The sequence below is a fragment of the Grampus griseus genome (assembly GCF_964374135.1).
Source record: "Grampus griseus genome assembly, chromosome: 3".
Classification (NCBI taxonomy): Eukaryota; Metazoa; Chordata; class Mammalia; order Artiodactyla; family Delphinidae; genus Grampus; species Grampus griseus.
The window spans coordinates 5,967,330-5,985,202 of record NC_139019.1 but is presented as its reverse complement, the minus strand read 5'-3'; the positions used below and the strand labels follow the sequence as shown (position 1 = coordinate 5,985,202).

Below are 17,873 nucleotides of genomic sequence, written 5' to 3'. Positions count from 1 at the left end.
GACCGAGTTTTTGTGATCAGCACAGAGTGTGTCTGCAGTTAAGCCCCAGCACATACCTTAAAAGAAGAGATGCAAAAAAAAAAAAAAAAAGTCAAAGGTAGAGAAAAAGGTAGTGCTGGGAAAAGCAGCAACCACTAAAGAATATTGAGGCATCTCCCTCCCTTGTTGCATGAATCAAGTCTCTGTACAGAGTTCTAAAGGACTATAGCATTTAGCAAATGAGAAAACTAGTTTTTGAGAGGGGAAAACATATCCTGCTAAATGGAACTTTGATAAAGAAAAATCAGAACTTTAAAATATCTCAGATTCAGAGCTTGATAAAATATACTGCATACTGTGCTGATAATTTATAGAATGTATTCTTCCCTTTATCGTAAGGCTCTGTCAATCCCCAGCACCATTCCTTAACCTCCTGCCACTACCCATTTAATCCGTATGTGTTACAAGAACTGTCCACTCCTTTTTCTTTATGGATTGCTAATGCTGCTGGTTCCTTACCTCTTTCATGTTCCCCTCTTCTCTGTTCTGTCCAGTGTTTATGTTTAAAAATAAGCTAGTACCATCTACAAAGTAGTAGGAAACACGAATCCAAAATCTATATGCACTGACCCCCAGAACTTGAGAAAGAAGTGTCCATTGGATGACTTGGGTACATGTTTTTCCTAGTATATTTAATGAAGCTGCCAGGTTTTTGTTTTATATCTCTAGAAATTCTAAAGTTTTCTGACGACTATGAATAAATTTAAGTGCCATAGCTTACAAGTATTAGCATTTTGTTGGAAAATTAGTGTTTTCCCTTAAATACACAGTTTCAAATCATAAAAAAAAGAAGACATGCAGAAGGTAACTGAAGGAAGAGAGTGGCAGGATTTGAATCAATCTAGTACAATATTTCATTCGATTCTTCCATGCTAATGTGTTAATTGTTATCATCATGGGTCAACAGAAAAAAAGTGTCAAAAATACAACCGTGTCATACTCAACAGCACACATATGTAAAGTTCAAAGACAAAGATGCCTTAATTTCAGTCGTTCATTCTCAAATATTTTGTCAACAGTTTGGGGATTTTTCTTTCTTTTTTTTTTTTTGGAATAGTTGGAAACCAAAGAAAACAATTAACATTTAATTGTAAAAACAATTACTTTATAGGATTTAAGGATTACGGCCATTAATTAATCCCCCAAATATTTATTCCATGAAAATGTGATGATATCACCATTTAGCTATTTCTTTTAAGTGGTTATGTTCTTTGGACATTTTGATTGGATTTTCATTAATTGTTAAATACAGATCCTAGTGACCATATCTTACCACCATTCAGTATTACATTCCCTGTCATTGGTAGAGTGCTAAACAATATTTTTAAAGTTTGAAAAATAGAACATGCTTTATTAAAACTAGTAATAACACACATTTAGGTAAAAAAGGAGGGTTATTTTTTTTTCACCATGGTGAACAACAATCACACCCCAGAGGCTGAGGGACAGGAGGCAGCAGGACAGACAGCCACCCTCAGCAGTGGCTCACGGGCTGATAACGAACGGAGTCAATTCTAAAAGCTTGGCTGGGACCCACGATCCAGAATGGCAAATTCAGGTCAAAGGCAAAGTCATATTCAGTACAACGGATGTTCTTTTTATCTTTTTAATTTTACTCTAAAATGTGAAACACTAAAACCAGAATTCTTAAAAGTACAAGTCATATGACAGCCTCCCGTAAACACACCTCACACACTGAACATTATGCCATAGCAGGCTTCAATCCTATGTTTTCATATATATGTATATGTATATTTAACACACACACACACACACACAGAGGAAGTTACAGTTAAAGTCTCCTCTTCACATTATCTTCTCTGCTTCCCCACAAGAAACCAAGAGGGGGAAATCAGTACATTATTCTTCTCATTCATGTTTTTTATTTTTTGAATACTTGCATCTGTAAGTATTCAAAGTATAACTATATATAAAATCAGCATCATTCTGCAACTTTTCTACTCAGCACTATGCTTCCAAGATTTCTCAGTATTGCTACATGTAGATCAACGTATTCGTTTCATTCTTACTTAGGATTTTATTGAATAAAGTAATTGATTTATCCAGTTCCCAACCAATTCATCTACATGCCTCCTTGGTCACACATGCAAGGCTGTTTCTTGAGTATCTACAAAGAAATAAAAATAATTGGGATGGGTCTTTCCTTTTATATTTCTCCATCAATTTTCTTTCATAATTAAAAAACAGTTTTTTCTCTTCATGCCTTATTTAAGAAACCCTTCCCTACACTGATGTTATAAAGAGATTTCCCACTACATTTCTGTGAAAACCTTCATGGTTTGTTTTCCTCATTTAGATTTTAATCCAGCTAGAATTCGTATTTTTATATGGAATAAAGTAGGAATTTAATTCTTTCCGTAAGAAAAATCTATTTCTTTCTTTCGTTCATTTATTTCATGTATTCCTTTTTTCACTTACTGAATAGTCCTTCCCACCCCTACTAGTTTTAATTCCGTCTCTGCCATAAAAGACAGGTCTCTTTCTGAGTTCTCCCTTCCTTTCCCTTGGTGTATTTACCTGTATCTGGGCCAATATGATAAAGTTAATTTTTTATTTTATTTTAATAACTCCCTATTTATTTCCCTTCTTTAAGAACTTTGGTTCATCTGTCTACCAAAAAAAGTTATTTCTTTGCTTCACAATTTTTAGCCTAATGCATCTGTGTTACACATCTTAGAATATTTGGTTCTTTAGTTACATCCCCCAGCAGGAGGTAATAAAAGTATTTTTTTCATATTAAGAGCATTAAAGAGAATACAGATTGGTGACTTACACATTTTGTGTGTGTACCATGTTCAATGAAAAAAAATTCTTTTAAAAAACAGGCTGAGAAGAGATTGAATTTCACACGACTCAGCCTCTGATTTCCCAATCTTTAAAAAAAATTGAATAGGTAAGAAATCTTTGCTCAAGGAATCATTTCCTTTTTAGACGTGATAAAAATGGAAATCTTGCCATTCTCTCAGAACATCTCGGTATCTTTGTTCTCCTTAAAGATCCCTCCTTTCTTTCAGCCACTATAAAGCCATCAGGGGGACACAGCCAAGAGTAGGTGAGTCAGCTCACCTGAATGGAAAGAAGAAAGACATAGTGGGTTCCAGCCTTCCACCTGCTGCATGTTTTTGGAGAGTCACAAAGCCTCTTTTTGTATCTCAGGGTTTTTTTTTTGGGGGGGGGGTCATGTTTAAAATGGGAATCCTACCTCCCATTTGAGGATATTGTATCAATAATTTGGAATGGAGCATGAAAATTCTTTGTGCACTACAAAACCTCATTCACTAATTATACACCTGTACTGAGGTATAATTCAGTTGTAAGAGTCAGTTCTACATCCTAAGTACAAGTGCTTTGCCAGATATATATTTTTTAACTATTGTTCCCAGTCCGTGGCTTACATTTTCACTTTCATAAAAGTGCTTTTGAGTAGGAAGAGTTTTTACATTTTGATTAAATCCTATGGATAGGGCTTTTTCTTTAATAGCTGACAATTTGTGGCATACTCTATTTAAGAAACAGCTTTCTAAGCCAAGGGTACCAAGATCTTTTCTCATGGTTCTCATGTCTTCTTCTGGAGTTTAATAGTTTGAGGACTAACTTTTAAATCTATGATCCATTTTGAGTTCATTTTTGTATATATTATATATATATATATATATATATATACACACATATATATGAATGGAAGTTTATTTTTTGCACAAGACTAAATTTTTCAGCAGCTATTGTTGAAAAGCTTATACTTTCCCCCATTAAACTGGCTTGGGACATAGTCAAAACTAAATTGACCATATATATGTGGGACTATTTCTGGACAATCTACTGTATGCCATTGGCCTAAATGTCTACTTTTACACCAATACTATACTAAGTTGATTACGGAGTTTTATAATAAATCCTGAAATCCAGTAGAGTAAAATCTCTATGTTCTGCTCTTTCAAATCTGTTTTAGCTCTTCTAGGTATTTTGCATGTCCATACATATCTTAGAATCTGCTTTCTACTCTCTGTAAACAGCTTGTTGAGAGTGCATTGCCTGTACAGAACGAACTGGGGAGAACTGACAGCTTAACAACATTGAGTCTCTGGATCCATGAACAGAGTCTATCTCTCCAGTTACTCATTTCATTAATTTCTGCCAACAATGTCTTATAGTTTTCTGTGTAGAGGAATTATGCATGTTTATTCAAATATACTCCTAAGTATTTTACATTTTGATGCTATATTAAGTGATTTTTTTTTCAATTTACGGTTGGAAGATTCTAATATATAGGAATACAGTTTATTTTATCTCAACCTTGTAAACTGCATCCTCACGAAACCCACTTACTAGTCTTAGCAGCATTTTTTAGGTTCCATAGGATTTTTAATACAGTGGACAGTGCACACACAGACAGATAAAGCCAGCCTAACTTCTTACGTTCTAGTCTCTATGTCTTTTGAGTCTTCTCCTTACCTTATCCAGATCACAGGTAACATCATTCAGTCCTTCCCAATTAAGTATGATGCTACACTGGTTTCTTTTTTTTTCATAAATTTATTTATTTATTTTTGGCTGCATTGCTGCACGTGTGCTTTCTCTAGCTGCAGTGAGCAGGGGCTACTCTTCGTTGTGGTGCAGGGGCTTCTCATTGCGGTGGCTTCTCTTGTTGCGGAGCATGGGGTCTAGGCACGCGGGCTTCAGTAGTTGTGGCTCGTGGGCTCTAGAGTGCAGGCTCAGTAGTTGTGGCGCACGGGCTTAGTTGCTCCATGGCATGTGGGATCTTCCCGGACTGGGGCTTGAACCCGTGACCCCTGCATTGGCAGGCGGATTCTTAACCACTGCATCACCAGGGAAGTCCCAATGCTATACTTTTTATTCAATTGCCCTTTATTGGTTTGAGGAAGTTCCTTTCTAGTCCCAGATTGCTGAGAGATGCTATCATGAGTAGATGTTGAATTTTGTCAAACGTCTCCCCTTTATCTACCAAAACGATGGCAGGCACTGCAATTACTGAAATGATCTGTTAATGTGGTAAATCACATGAATTGATTTTTGAATGTTAAACCAACTTTGCATTCTTGATATAAATTCCATTGTTTTGCTGGATTAAATTTACTAAAATTTTTTAAAGAATTTTTGCATCTATGTTCGAGAGAGATTGACCTGTAGTTTTCTTTCCTTGTAATGTATCTGGCTTTGGTATCAGAGCAATCCTGGCCTCATGACATAAATTGGGAAGTATGTTCCGTCTTCTATTTTGCAAAACTTGAATAGTACTGGGATTATTTCCTCCTTAAATTTTTGTAGAACTCACCAGAGAAGGCGTTTGGGCCTGGAATTTTCTTTGTAGGAAGATATTTAACAACGTATTCAGATTATTTCATACATATAGGGCAATTCAAGTTATCTATTTCCTCTTGAATGATCTTTGCTAGTTTGCTTTCCAAGGAATTTGTCCATTTCATCTAGATTGTGGAATTTATTGGTATAAAGCTGTTCATAATATTTCCTTATCCTTTTAAAGTCTGTAGGATCTATAGGGACAACCCCTCTCACATTTCTAATACTGGTAATTTTGTCTATCTTTATTTCTGGCTAGAGATTTACCAATTTTATGGATCTTCTCAAAGGACCAGTTTTGGGTTCACTGATTATCTTAATGTTTTTCTGTTTACAATTTCATTGTTTTTTTGCTCCTTTTTATTTCCTTTCTTCTAATTTGTACTCCTTTTTCTAGTTTCTTAAGTTGGAAGCTTATGTTGTTGATTTGAGCCCTTTCCTCTTTTGTACTATATACATTTGAGGCTACAAATTTCTAAGTGCCATTTTAGGTGCACCCTGCAAACTGTGATCCATCATGTTTTCATTTCATTCAGTTCAACATACTTTCCAATTCCCCTTGTAATTTCTTCTTGGCCTTCAGAGTTATTTAGAAATGGGTTGTTTAGTTTCCAGATATTGATTGATATTCCAAACTTCTTTACGTTATTGATTTCAAGTTTAAGTCCGTTATGGCCAGAGAGAGCACTTTGTATGAAGTAATCTTTTTAAACTTAGCGAGACTTTTAGGATCAAGAATATGGTCCCTACCCTCCTGCACTGTTGGTGGAAATGTAAATTGATACAGCCACTATGGAAAACAGTATGAAGGTTCCCTAAAAAACTAAAAATAGAACTACCATATGACCCAGCAATCTCCTTGAGAAAACCATAATTCAAAAAGAGTCATGTACCACAATGTTCATTGTAGTTCTATTTACAATAGCCAGGACATGGACCCAACCTAAATGTCCATCAACAGATGAATGGATAAAGAAGATGTGGCACATATATACAATGGAATATTACTCAGCCATAAAAAGGAACAAAAGTGAGTTATTTGTAATGAAGTGGATGGACCTAGAGTCTGTCATGCAGAGTGAAGTAAGTCAGAAAGAGAAAAACAAATACCGTATGCTAACACATATATATGGAATCTAAAAAAAAAAAAGAAAATGGTTCTGAAGAACCTAGGGGCAGGACAGGAATAAAGATGCAGACGTAGAGAATGGACTTGAGGACACGGGGAGGGGGAAGGGGAAGCTGGGACGAAGTGAGAGAGTAGCACTGATATATACACTACCAAATGTAAAATGGATGGCTAGTGGGAAGCTGCTGCATAGCAAAGGGAGATCAGCTCGGTGCTTTGTGCCCACGTAGAGGGGTGGGATAGTGTAGGTGGGAGGGGAGAGGGATATATATATATGCATTTGGCTGATTCACTTTGTTGTACAACAGAAACTAACACAACTTTGTAAAGCAATTATACTCCAAAACAGATATTAAAAAAAAAAAAAGAAAGAAAGAATATGGTCCCTCTTGGTAAATGTTCCACGTGTGTTTAAAAGAACACATATTCTGCATTGTTGGCTGGAGAGTTCTATAAACATCAATTAGATCAATTTGTTTGGTAACACTTTGTGAATCTCCTATATCCTTATTGATTTTCTTTCTTATTGTCCCACCTGCTTTTGAGATAGGGTGTTTCAATCTCTGAGTTAGATATGGGTTTTTGCATCATCTATTTTGCATCTCTCTTATTAGGCATATAACGATTTGGAACTGTTAGGTCTTCTTGATGAACTGATTCCCTTTGCATTAGGAACTCTTTTTCACTGGTGCTTGCTCTCCAGACTTTGTGCCAGGAATTTATCCATTCTGCTCTTTCCCAGAGGTCCCTCCTCGGGCCTGTGGTAGGTTTCTCCCCTGTGTGTGTGAATCGGTGCTCAGGCAGAAACTCAAGGTACTTTCTACGAACCTCCGGAGCTCCCTCTCTCTCTCTAGTTCTCTCCTCTCTCTTCCTAGGTTTTCTGTCTCGAGAATTTCAGCATCTTTGCCTTTCCAAACTCTAGTTTCTGGGTTTTCAACTCTGTGAAATTGCTGGGCGAGGATGATGTTAGTGGCTGCTGAGAAAAGGAAATCTGAAATACCAAATACTGGGGAAGCTAAGTGAGGCGTTGCTTAGCAACTCTTAATAGGAAATAATTTAAACTCGGGATGTATTTTTTTCCCGAGAACTTGCTGCTCCAGCCTGGAGTCTAGAATTCACTCCCCTTCACGTCAGCAGCTCCCCTGCACTCACACACACAGTCCAAACAGGACAATCACAGGTTATATTATTCACCAGTTCCCGTAAGTATGTTTCTTTGGATATGACAACAGCATCCAAGATTCAAGGCCAAAGTAGCTGGAATTCTATGACAAGCAGCGTTTTATAAAATCATTTGGCAAATACAAGGGACATGATGCAGGAAGCCCTAAGATAATCACCATCAAAAATGTCTCCATTTAAACAGAGTCAGTAACAGATGTTTTGGAAGCCTACAGAACATTTTTCCTCCCTTGTAAAGTTCCAGCTCTTTCAGGAAAACACTACAAACTCCAGACTACGGTCATGATTCCTTCTTCTGACCGCACACTGACTTCCCCAGAGGCCCTGACTGCTGCACACACAGGACCAGCTTCCTTATGATGGTGGCCACCCCCTAGGACACGAATGCCTTACTGGAAGAGCCAGTATCCCAGAAAATGGTCCTTTGAGCCTGAGGGGTTTTTCCTACAGGGAAGAAAGGAACTGATTACTGGTGCACACACAGATGCTAAGACAGACCCAGATGAGAAAACCAGCAGAAAGAAGTGTAATTACAGGGAATCTGTTAATAAGGGAGTTATGTTCATTTCAGTATGAAAGCAGTCATTGACTTCCAAACAATTATGCTGACTAATATGGACACACAGACATTTTTTCCTTGGGCCGAAATGTCCCGTTTCTCTTACTGACTCGTCTGATGAATGAAAATACCTCCAACTGGGAATATCACTAGCAATTCAGAACAGTGATGCGATCAATTTTTTGGCATCTCTGAAGCAACAGCTCCCACCCCATGAAGTTTTTCCAAATAACATGTAACAGAACAATACAGAATTCTCCAGGGTGCCCCCTTCCTCGTCACATAATAATCTGTCATTTGCTGAGGCACCACAGGAAACACCCCACAGTCACCAATGCCGAGGCGCAGAGTAAGATGGTGTGTGATGATCACGCACAGTGCCAGAATGTCATGTTCAAATTCCGGCTCTCTTCCTAATTGTGTGACTTTGGGAAAGTTGCTTAACCTCTCTGGGTTTCAGTTTTCTCATCTTCAAATTGCACGTAATAATAGTAGTGACGTCGCAGGGTTATACAGATCAGGAAGGCATGTATGTAAAGTAATTGAACGGTGCCCGGAGCAGGGAAGAACCAGGACCGCAGAAGTGTCTTCTCTCCTTACAGGATAAGGGAACGAGCAGACAGATATGTCATGCGCGCACTCGTTCAATTAGTTCCTCAAGTATTTGCGTTGTGATCCCCATGTATGTGACACTGTGCTGCACACTGGGAACAGAGCAGCAAACAAAAATGCCTCCGAGGGCTTCCCTGATGGCACAGTGGTTGAGGGTCCGCCTGCCAATGCAGGGGACACGGGTTCGTGCCCCAGTCCAGGAAGATCCCACATGCCGTGGAGAGGCTGGGCCCGTGAGCCATGGCCACGGCCACCCAGCCTTTAAAATGTATGTTGATGTGGGCATGGGGTGGAGGGAGGACCGCAAAAGCTCAGAGGTGAGAACGGCAGCATCCCTTCCATTGCCAGATAACAGTTTAATGAAGATGCCAATGTTAAGTACCAGGGCTCATGCTCCTCTAAAGAAAAGCACGGGAGGAGAGAAAGGAAGAGGAAGCACGGAGATTGTTCCAGAAACAACAGCAGACTTGTCTCTTCAAGCAAGGTCAGGGCTGGGAAGCCCCAGTGAGGGTGGTGATAAATCCCCAGTTCACTGTACAGCCTGTGTGGTTTTCACAACACTCCAGCTGGGAAGGAACAGTAGAGAGAATACAGCAATGCCACCTCCGTGCTCAACAGCCAGAAATATGTGGGGATCTCAAAATAACTTCACTTGGGGCTGTGTCCAGCTGTGCTGCACTTCCTTAAAATTCACATTTCATCAGTACATTCCTTGCCATTATTAAAAAAGGGGGGGGGGGTTAAAAAAACCCTACACCTTTGTTGTTAAATGAAATAATTTTTATATTACTTTTAACTTTTCTCAGATACGTTCTTCTTCATATTAAGTCCAAAATGTCCCCTACGAAATCAACCCTGGCACACAAAAGCACACAGAGATGGCTTTCTTGGACACTTAGGAACAGGCTGGATTTCTCCTCTCATTCATAGGCTACTAGGTTCTTCCAGGGGTAAATACATTCTTTAACAGCTCTCCAAGTGACTGCACTTGAAAACTGACTCTGTGCCATTTCAAAACCTATGAGAGGCCTTGCTTTTCTTTCATTCTCACCCATTTTCAATTTAAAAAAAAGATGTTTGAACACTGACGTCCTATTTTTGTAGGAAAACACACATAGGTACATGGTGAATGTCTGGCATCCTTTCAGGTAATAGGGCACAGAAAGTCTCTTCTTCCTGGAGCAAAATGTTAGCCCTTCACATTGGTAATTTAACAGATCTATACAGTAACTGCAGCCTGGTCTCCCTGCCAAGGCGGAAATGGGGTTGTCAGACATGGAAGTTTTTATTTAACTCTAGTCAGTGGGCTCTTAATACAAGGGAAGCAGAACTCTGGAATCAAATGCAAATATGACTTACTCTCTGGTCCTCACTTGGCCAACCCAGTGGCTACAGGCTAACATCAGCCATCGTAGGCGACTGCCTTCCTGCCCTGCCACCTTCTCAACGTCTTCTCATCTCAGAGGGAAGGACCTAAGTCAGGGGTTTTCAGCTGAGATGGAATGGATTTGTCTTGATAGAAAGTCATAAATTAAAACATCACCTAAATGTTTAGGCTGCACTAAGTGAACCAAAGACATTACAGAAATGTATCAGGCAAGAAAAGTGTCATCATGTCACTCAGGTAGAAACCCCAAAGAAGCACCTTCATTATTCGGACTGGCAGAGTAAACCAACCTAATGTGCAAACGTTCGTTTATGATGCTCTGCTTGTTCACAAGGCAATGGGATCAACCACCAGGTTATTTTCTCTTTCTGTTCTGTTGATTTCAGCAGGCTATTCACACACAAGCATGTTTCTAATTCCCAGACACTGGTTTGAAAATGGGTCAAAAACCTCCACCGCATACATTTAATCCCCAAGTGGATTTGTGGTTTAAGTGAAGGTCGACATCAAGAGCAGCTGTCAGATATCTAAAAGGGGGAAGGAAATATCAGAATCACAGAGGCCCTGAGATGGGACTGGCTTCCTGCAACAGGACAGCATCCTCTTAGGCAACACTGTCTTCCCGTGAAATAACATCTATCATGAGGTGAATAGTGTCCCCCCCCCAAAGATGTGTTCAAATCCTAACTCCCAGTACCTGTGATGTGACCTTATTTAAAACCAGGGCCTTTGCAAACATGGTCAAGTTAAGAAGAAATCACTGGGGTTCCCTAAGTCCAGTCTGATGGGTGTCCTCATAAGAAGCGAAGAGACACAGGGAGAAAAGTGCCACGTGATGACGGACATTGCAGAGGTGTGTCTACAATCCATGGAACACAAGGTTACCGGCAGCCACATGAGGCTGGAAGATGCAGGGAAGGGTCCTGCCCTGGAGCCTTCAGGGGGAGTATGGCCCTGCCCACATCTTGATTTCAGATGTCGGGCTCCAGAGCTGGGAGACACTATTTGTCAACCTCCATTAAGCCTCTTTCAACAGGACTTACCTATCAGGAAGGCCCTGCGTTCCAGAGGCCCTCAGACAGGAAGCACTGTCATGTCGTGTGGTGGCCCGGGCACGTGCAGAAGAGGGGACTATGGGCCCCAGACACAGTGCCGCTGGTGTCTTAAAAAAATAAAAATTATCCCATTTCCTTTACCTGACAGAACAGAGGAAACAGACACCTTGAATCCTCCTCTGCTGAGTTCAAAATCGTTCAAGTATTTTCAAACATTCAGAAAAAGAAGATAAGGTGCATCAACAGCCCCTCTACCGTCGATCAATGGGGAGCTCGTCACAGCACATGGCGGGCATCTCAGCAAGTCAGCCGGAGCCAGAAGCAGGCAGAGAATTTCCCTGCAAAATGCAGACGCTGCCACTGTAACAGCTGGAGACCCAGACTCTGCAATTTATCACCCAGTTTCCCTCTGAATGTTTGGAACCATCAACAAAATATCATTTTTAAATACTTTTTGTCCAGGAGGCAGCTGTGTGGAACAAATGTCAGCTGGGTTGGGATGCTGGCAGCGCAGGGTAGGAGGGGACTCCAAGCTGGGGGCGTCTTGAGCTGAATTAAGATGAGAGGCCTCCACACGCAGTCAGGGCTGTGAGGGCAAAGGCACTGAAGTTTCGTCTTCCGTGTTTTCCTTATTTCCCCAGTGACCCCTTCCTAACCACACGGGTGACCAATCTCAAAGCTGCCACCCTTTCACCTGAGGGTACTTTCTCCAGGATACACGCTGTGAAATCACTCATCTTTGCCTGATCAAAACGGAACCATCACTCTTAAGTCGTGCCCTGGCACCTCTACAGTTCCACTTACTGAGGCTTTGAGAACTGGGTCTAAATTTAAAAGACAACATTGAGGGGCAGCATCTTAAAATACAGAGTTTCTCAGACTCAGCACTCCAGACATCTGAGGATGGATAATTCTTGGTGGCGCTGCTGACCTGTGCATTGTAGGGTGTCTGTAGCACGTTGAGCAGCATCTATGGCTTCTACTCACTAGATGACCCCCAACCAGGCTGTGACAATCAAAGACGTTTCCAGACAGGGACGAACGTCCCCTGGGGGTGAAATCGCTCCCTCTTGAGAACCACGGTATCACGGATCAGAGTGGCCTCTGGAATCAGACCCCCGAGTTCAAATCTCCTGTCCTGCTCACCTGCAGCCCAGCCGGGAGCAAGGTACCCGTGGTGTGGAAGCCTGGGCCCTTGGGGAGCCTGGGTACGATGGCGCCCACCCCACGGAGCTACGCGAGTATTGGATGGGTTTGTGTAAGGGAAGCACCCAGAACAGGGGTGGCACCGTCCAGACGACGCCCGCACCGGCTGTTTCTATTCTGGGTTCTGCACTGGAGCTGTTGACGGCCGAGATCTACACTCGACCCACCTGTGCAAGGAAGAACCCGCCTCACCCAGAGACAGCTCTGCCTTTGCCCTGGGCTCCTGGGAGGGGAGCTCCAGGCCCCAGGAATGCCCCACCTGATAGGACTCTGTTTGCCTGGGGGCTTTGGCCAGCAGACTGTCCAAATGCGATTCACGAAGGATGCTCAGGGCCACGCAGTGTCAGCTCTGTCTACAGAGAGGCTGAGACCGACAGTCAGCCACGCAGGCAGCACGTGAGGAGTCCCCGTCAAAACCCCGGACACACAAGGCTCTGCTGACCCTCGCAGGCAGGCGGTATTCCCCATGCACAGCGCTACATGTTGTAGCCAGGCGGGCAGGGCTGTCGTGTGACTCCCCATGGAGGGAACCATGGAGGCTTTAGAACGGGCAGTTCTCCTGAATACGTCCCCTGGCTGATGCTAATCTGCCTTCTTTCTTTGTAAGAGACCATAACCAGGAGTATTACAGCTTTCAGTGAGTTCTGTGAGTCCTTCTAGCAAGCGATTAAGCCTCAGGGTGGCCTTGGGACCCCTGAACTTGCCCTTGGCGTCAGCGGTGAAGGGCCCTGTGTGGACTGTCCCCGTCAGTGCAGCAGGTGGTCTCCTGCATCCCCTCACAATAATACTGTTCACAGAAACACCTTCTAGTGGGAACCATTCCTTGAGCTCACTTCCTCAAGCGCACTGAGCCTATTCTAACACTTCTGGAAGGTCAGCGTTCAGTGAGGGGCCTGCATCTGTGGTGCTGATACCAAAAGACGCCAGAGAGTAAACCTGGGGTCAATCTGGCAGAATAACTACATTTCAAGTCCCCTGCTGAAGGGGCAGGGGTAGCCGGGAGTTCTGGGCAGGATTTCAAGTTCCAGTGGAGGCACAGGGCCCAAAGCGCCCCTCTTCCGGCAAGAGGTGTGAGCAGCCCTCCAGCATGAGGCGTGCACCCTGGCCAAGCCCCCGGCTTAGAAACAGTGGCCAGAAATAGCCGCAACCGCCGAGCCCGGCTGTGGCCTTTTCTGGGCACCAGGCACACACAGCTGTGCTCCTACAAGCCTGCCCAGGCCACCTGCCACATCAACAGGGCTGAGGCTCCACGCAGGAGCTCTCTCTGCCCAGGGCCTCGGCGGCATGAGGGTTAGGGCGGGATCACGGATCGGGGGGTGAAGACCCCCAGCTCAACTTAAAGTCGGAAACAACAACGTCAAAGCTGATGCCAAGAAACTGAGCCAACCAACTCAACACCTGGGGAATCAATCTGGAAAAAATGGAAGTAAAATGACTGTGCGATAGGTATGTTTAAGATGCTTAGAGAGATCGCGTCCAAGCGGGCAGAGAGCAGCAATAAAACCAAAGTGTATGTTATAAAACCAACAGATAAGTGAAAACGGAACAAGTGGATACACACGCACACACAAATCCAACAACAACAAATCTGAAAGTGAAAAACTACAGTCATCCACTAAGGAGAGCACTGCACAAGCAGCTCTGGGTGCTCCTACTGGCAGAGAATGCTCAGGGGTGCGAAGACACAACAGCCGATGATGGTCACATCCACCCCCGGACCCCGGAAGGAGCTTATATTCTTGCAGGGGAGACAGTTGATTAACAAAGAGAGGGGTATGTCACGAGCTCTGAGGTGCTGTAGATCATCATGAGTGCTACAGAAAAACAAGAAAGATGGGGGGTGGCCCGGTGGGGTGTCAGCTGGACATCTGGGGAGGCTGCTCTGGGAAGGGGCCCGATGAGGTTAATGAAAGTAACAGTAGAGCTTTCACTGAACATGACAAACTGATTCCGTAATTCACATGGAAAAGTAAGCTCAGAGGATTCTGAACAAAAGGAAACTGCCGTTCCAGATAGTAAGGCTTCTTCTAAAACTATTTTGTTAAAACAAGGTGGCACTGGTGCTAGGAGAGGCCACTGGGTCCATGCCACAGAAAGCAAATGACGCTCTTAACCGGTTTTCTGTTTCTGTCCACGTGCACTGGTGTGAAGGCGGAGGGACCTCGGGCCACGCGTGCCGTCGATGGCAGCTGGGTGAGGGCGTGTGAAGGACAAAGGGGGGAGCAGAGGCGGGGAAGGAGCTGGCCGGAGCGTGGAGACAGGGGTGGGGGGTGCCCAGCCCTGCAAGAGGCTTGAACGGGGGCATGAGGAGACGGCCAGGGGAGCTTCCCTGAGCACTGGGGCCTCTTCGGGGAGCTGCAGGAGAGGAAAGGCACTGTTTCCACCTGTGCTCACCATCACAGCATCCTTTAGAGCCAGAGGGACCAACCTGAGTTCACTTCGTCCAGCCTCTTCCTTTGCAGAAGAAACCGAGGCCCAAAGAGGATGATGGTTTGGCTGAGGTCACGGGACAGAATTCTCTGGAAACCTCATCCTTGGGCTCACCCAGCGCTCTCTCAGCTCAGGCACGTCAACCCTTTTGTGCGTTCCCATCTTGAATCTCTCTTCTCTGTTGGCCTCCACAGCAATTCACCCTCCCTGGGCCTCATGTCCTAATGACCTCTCCTCTACCCATCTGTGGTTCCTGTTCCTCTCCTACCCCAGGCTCTTGAGTCGCCACCAACTCAGGGACAGCCCTTGGTGCTCAGTTTCATCTCTCCCTGGAGGGTGACAGAACCCCTTGACTTCCATCACAAACTTGAAGCTAGTAACTAGCACACCCCCATCTGCGGCCCACATCTGTGCCCTGGACGACCCAGCACTTGACCAAGCAGTCAGCAGGCTACAGCCTTGTGGCAGCAGTACACGGGGAAAAGCCCATTAGACTACATTCTCCTGAAGATCTAACATCCTCCAGACATAGCCATTTTCTAAGTCAAGAGCCTCCCCAGTTTCAACATGAAGAACTATGGGTCTCCCTATTGCTATGACGTTATCACGTTGATACAAAGTCAGTATCACAGCCATCTGTCTGTAAGAAGGGAGATCCAGTCACTGAGAAAGAGTTCAAGGGCAATGACCAGTCTTTGAAGACTTAGAGGCACAAAGTGAGGCTCCAGTCCCAGAGGGATTCCAGAATAATGGGAAACTCAGGGGTTAGAGGAAAATGGAGCTACCAAGACCAAGTGGTGAGAGGTGTAAATGCAGACTTAGCCATCAGAAGAAACACGTGACCAGGTGAGCCCAGGCAGCACCCCAATGGCCAGCAGGTCTGAGGAGTTCAAACGGGTGCTGAGTGACTTCATTATGGGGACATGCCTGAGACAGCTGTTTCAGAAGACTTCCTTCTCAGCTATTGGTCTCCTGTTTACAGTTTAGGGCCAAGTTGACAGAACTTGGTATGTTACAGATCAAAGCACAGAAAAACAAACACAAAGAGCATTTCAACACCTTACCTGGTCCCAGGGAGAGACGGTACCTCCAAAACACATGAACAAGTAGCCCATGGCCACGAGACAAATCCATATCACCAAAGAGAAAAGGCGGAGCAGCTTCTTAAACACGGACTCGATGCACACGAGGATGAAGATAGCAAAGAAAATCGCCAGGGCAGTTGGAACTGTTATTAAAAATGCCACGTGGTCTTCAACTTCCTAAGGAGAGAAAAAAAATATTGCAAAGGTACAATTTAGAAAACCCGTGGTACCCATGACTGGTTATCAAAATGTTATCAATGTTAATCAGTGTCGAAATAAATCAGGTTTTAAAAGTGACTTCAGAAGTAAAACAGTTGGAACTTTTGAAAATTTAAGCTTCTTATTAAATAACCATATTTTTTCTATATAAATAACCCAGTATTGGATATTTAAATAATGCAAAACAGCCATGCCATCAAATTCAAAGTTTCCCTGGTAAATGGAGAAATGGATTTCATTCAAAAGTGAATTCAAGAACACAGAAGGTACGGATAAAATAAGACAACCAACTTCACTGCCTGCACCAGAGGATCAGAAATACCCCAACTGTAGGAAATTAAGGCCTCCAAATGGATTTGAAATGTTTTTATTTAAATAAAACCTAAAAACTATCTCAGGCTCTCAAGGGAGAAGTTTTTCTTTTATGTTAATTATGCAATTAATGTTTTAACGGGAACACAGGTTAATAGAAAAGGGTCTAGAAGATGAGAGAGCGGGAAATACTTAGAAGAAGGTGTCAGTTTGCTAGTTTCCTTCACCACCTCTCTTGGGCTCCAGTAGCAAAAAGAAAATGGACATTTATTATTGGCCTCTTACTAATGCATTTTTTAAAAATCCACATTTGCACACTAATACTTATTTTCTATTTATGTCTTTCTAGTCACACACCCCCTAAAAGGCACACCATTACAATTCTATACAATTTCACACAATGTAATAGACATCATACTTCCTTTGATTATCCAAGCCTGGATTTAGGCTTTAGCTTCTCCAAACATGATGCTGGAACCTTGCTCTGAACAGCACACACTATGGGATGGAACACCGTTTAAGATATTTGATCCTCACCCAATATATTTAGTTGGTGAAATACTCAAAGGAGTTTCAATCAAACACCCATATGGCCTCGGCCCTAAGAACTTCCACTGAGGTTTTAGCATATTAAAAGTTACAGTACAATCTGGCAAGTACGGGGTGGGTCTTTCAAATACCAGAGCCTGGGGAAGCCTTCACCTTTTCTGGTTGGTACAGGGTTCACTCCGTGCCCCGAGCATCTCTAACTTCACCCTGGAGATGCCCCCCCATGCCCCCTTCAGATATCAGGCCATAACCACAGGGAGAGCGGGAAGCAAAGCAGAGCAGCCAAACCACCATATGGGGCCCAGGCTGACACCCAGCAGAAAGAAAAGGGACCCAGGCCCACCCTCAGTGCCTTCATTTCCCCTTCCTCTCTCTCCCAATTATTTGCGTCAAGTCATACCCGGAAAAAAGGCCATCACAGCAAATACTCATGTCTATAATTTTGTGCTAAACACTCAAGTACATTAAGCCCTTTAACACAACAGCCCAATGGGGGTGGTGGGCGCTGGTGCCTGCACTGCTCTACAGCTGAGGAAACGCACGGCCCTGAACGGAAAGAAGGTGCCAGGGTTGTGGAGCTGATGGGGAGAGAGCCAGGGCTCCAGCCCAGGGAGCTGGGGGCGGTCTTTTCCTGCAGACCCCTGCAGCAGAGCTCCGCACCCTGCTTGTGCAGAGATGATCCACTAGACCAGGTGCGGCCAGTCCTTGAGGGGCCAAAGGAATCTGTTTCCACAACAGCCAGGAAACAGAAGGATCCAAAGGGATGTTC

The 17,873-nt window shown here is 43.5% G+C and overlaps 1 protein-coding gene across 2 annotated transcripts in view; it reads right to left on the bottom strand.

The window, feature by feature from the left end:
- The window catches only part of ADCY2 (adenylate cyclase 2), a gene marked incomplete at its 5' end in the record, with an annotated part of 433,407 nt that overhangs the window by 397,740 nt on the left and 17,794 nt on the right, over nt 1-17,873 (bottom strand). For both annotated transcript variants that reach the window (XM_082650879.1, XM_082650880.1), the window contains one exon: nt 16,004-16,201. In XM_082650879.1, the coding sequence (XP_082507005.1) occupies nt 16,004-16,201 (198 nt within the window). The remainder of the gene's footprint in view (nt 1-16,003; nt 16,202-17,873) is intronic.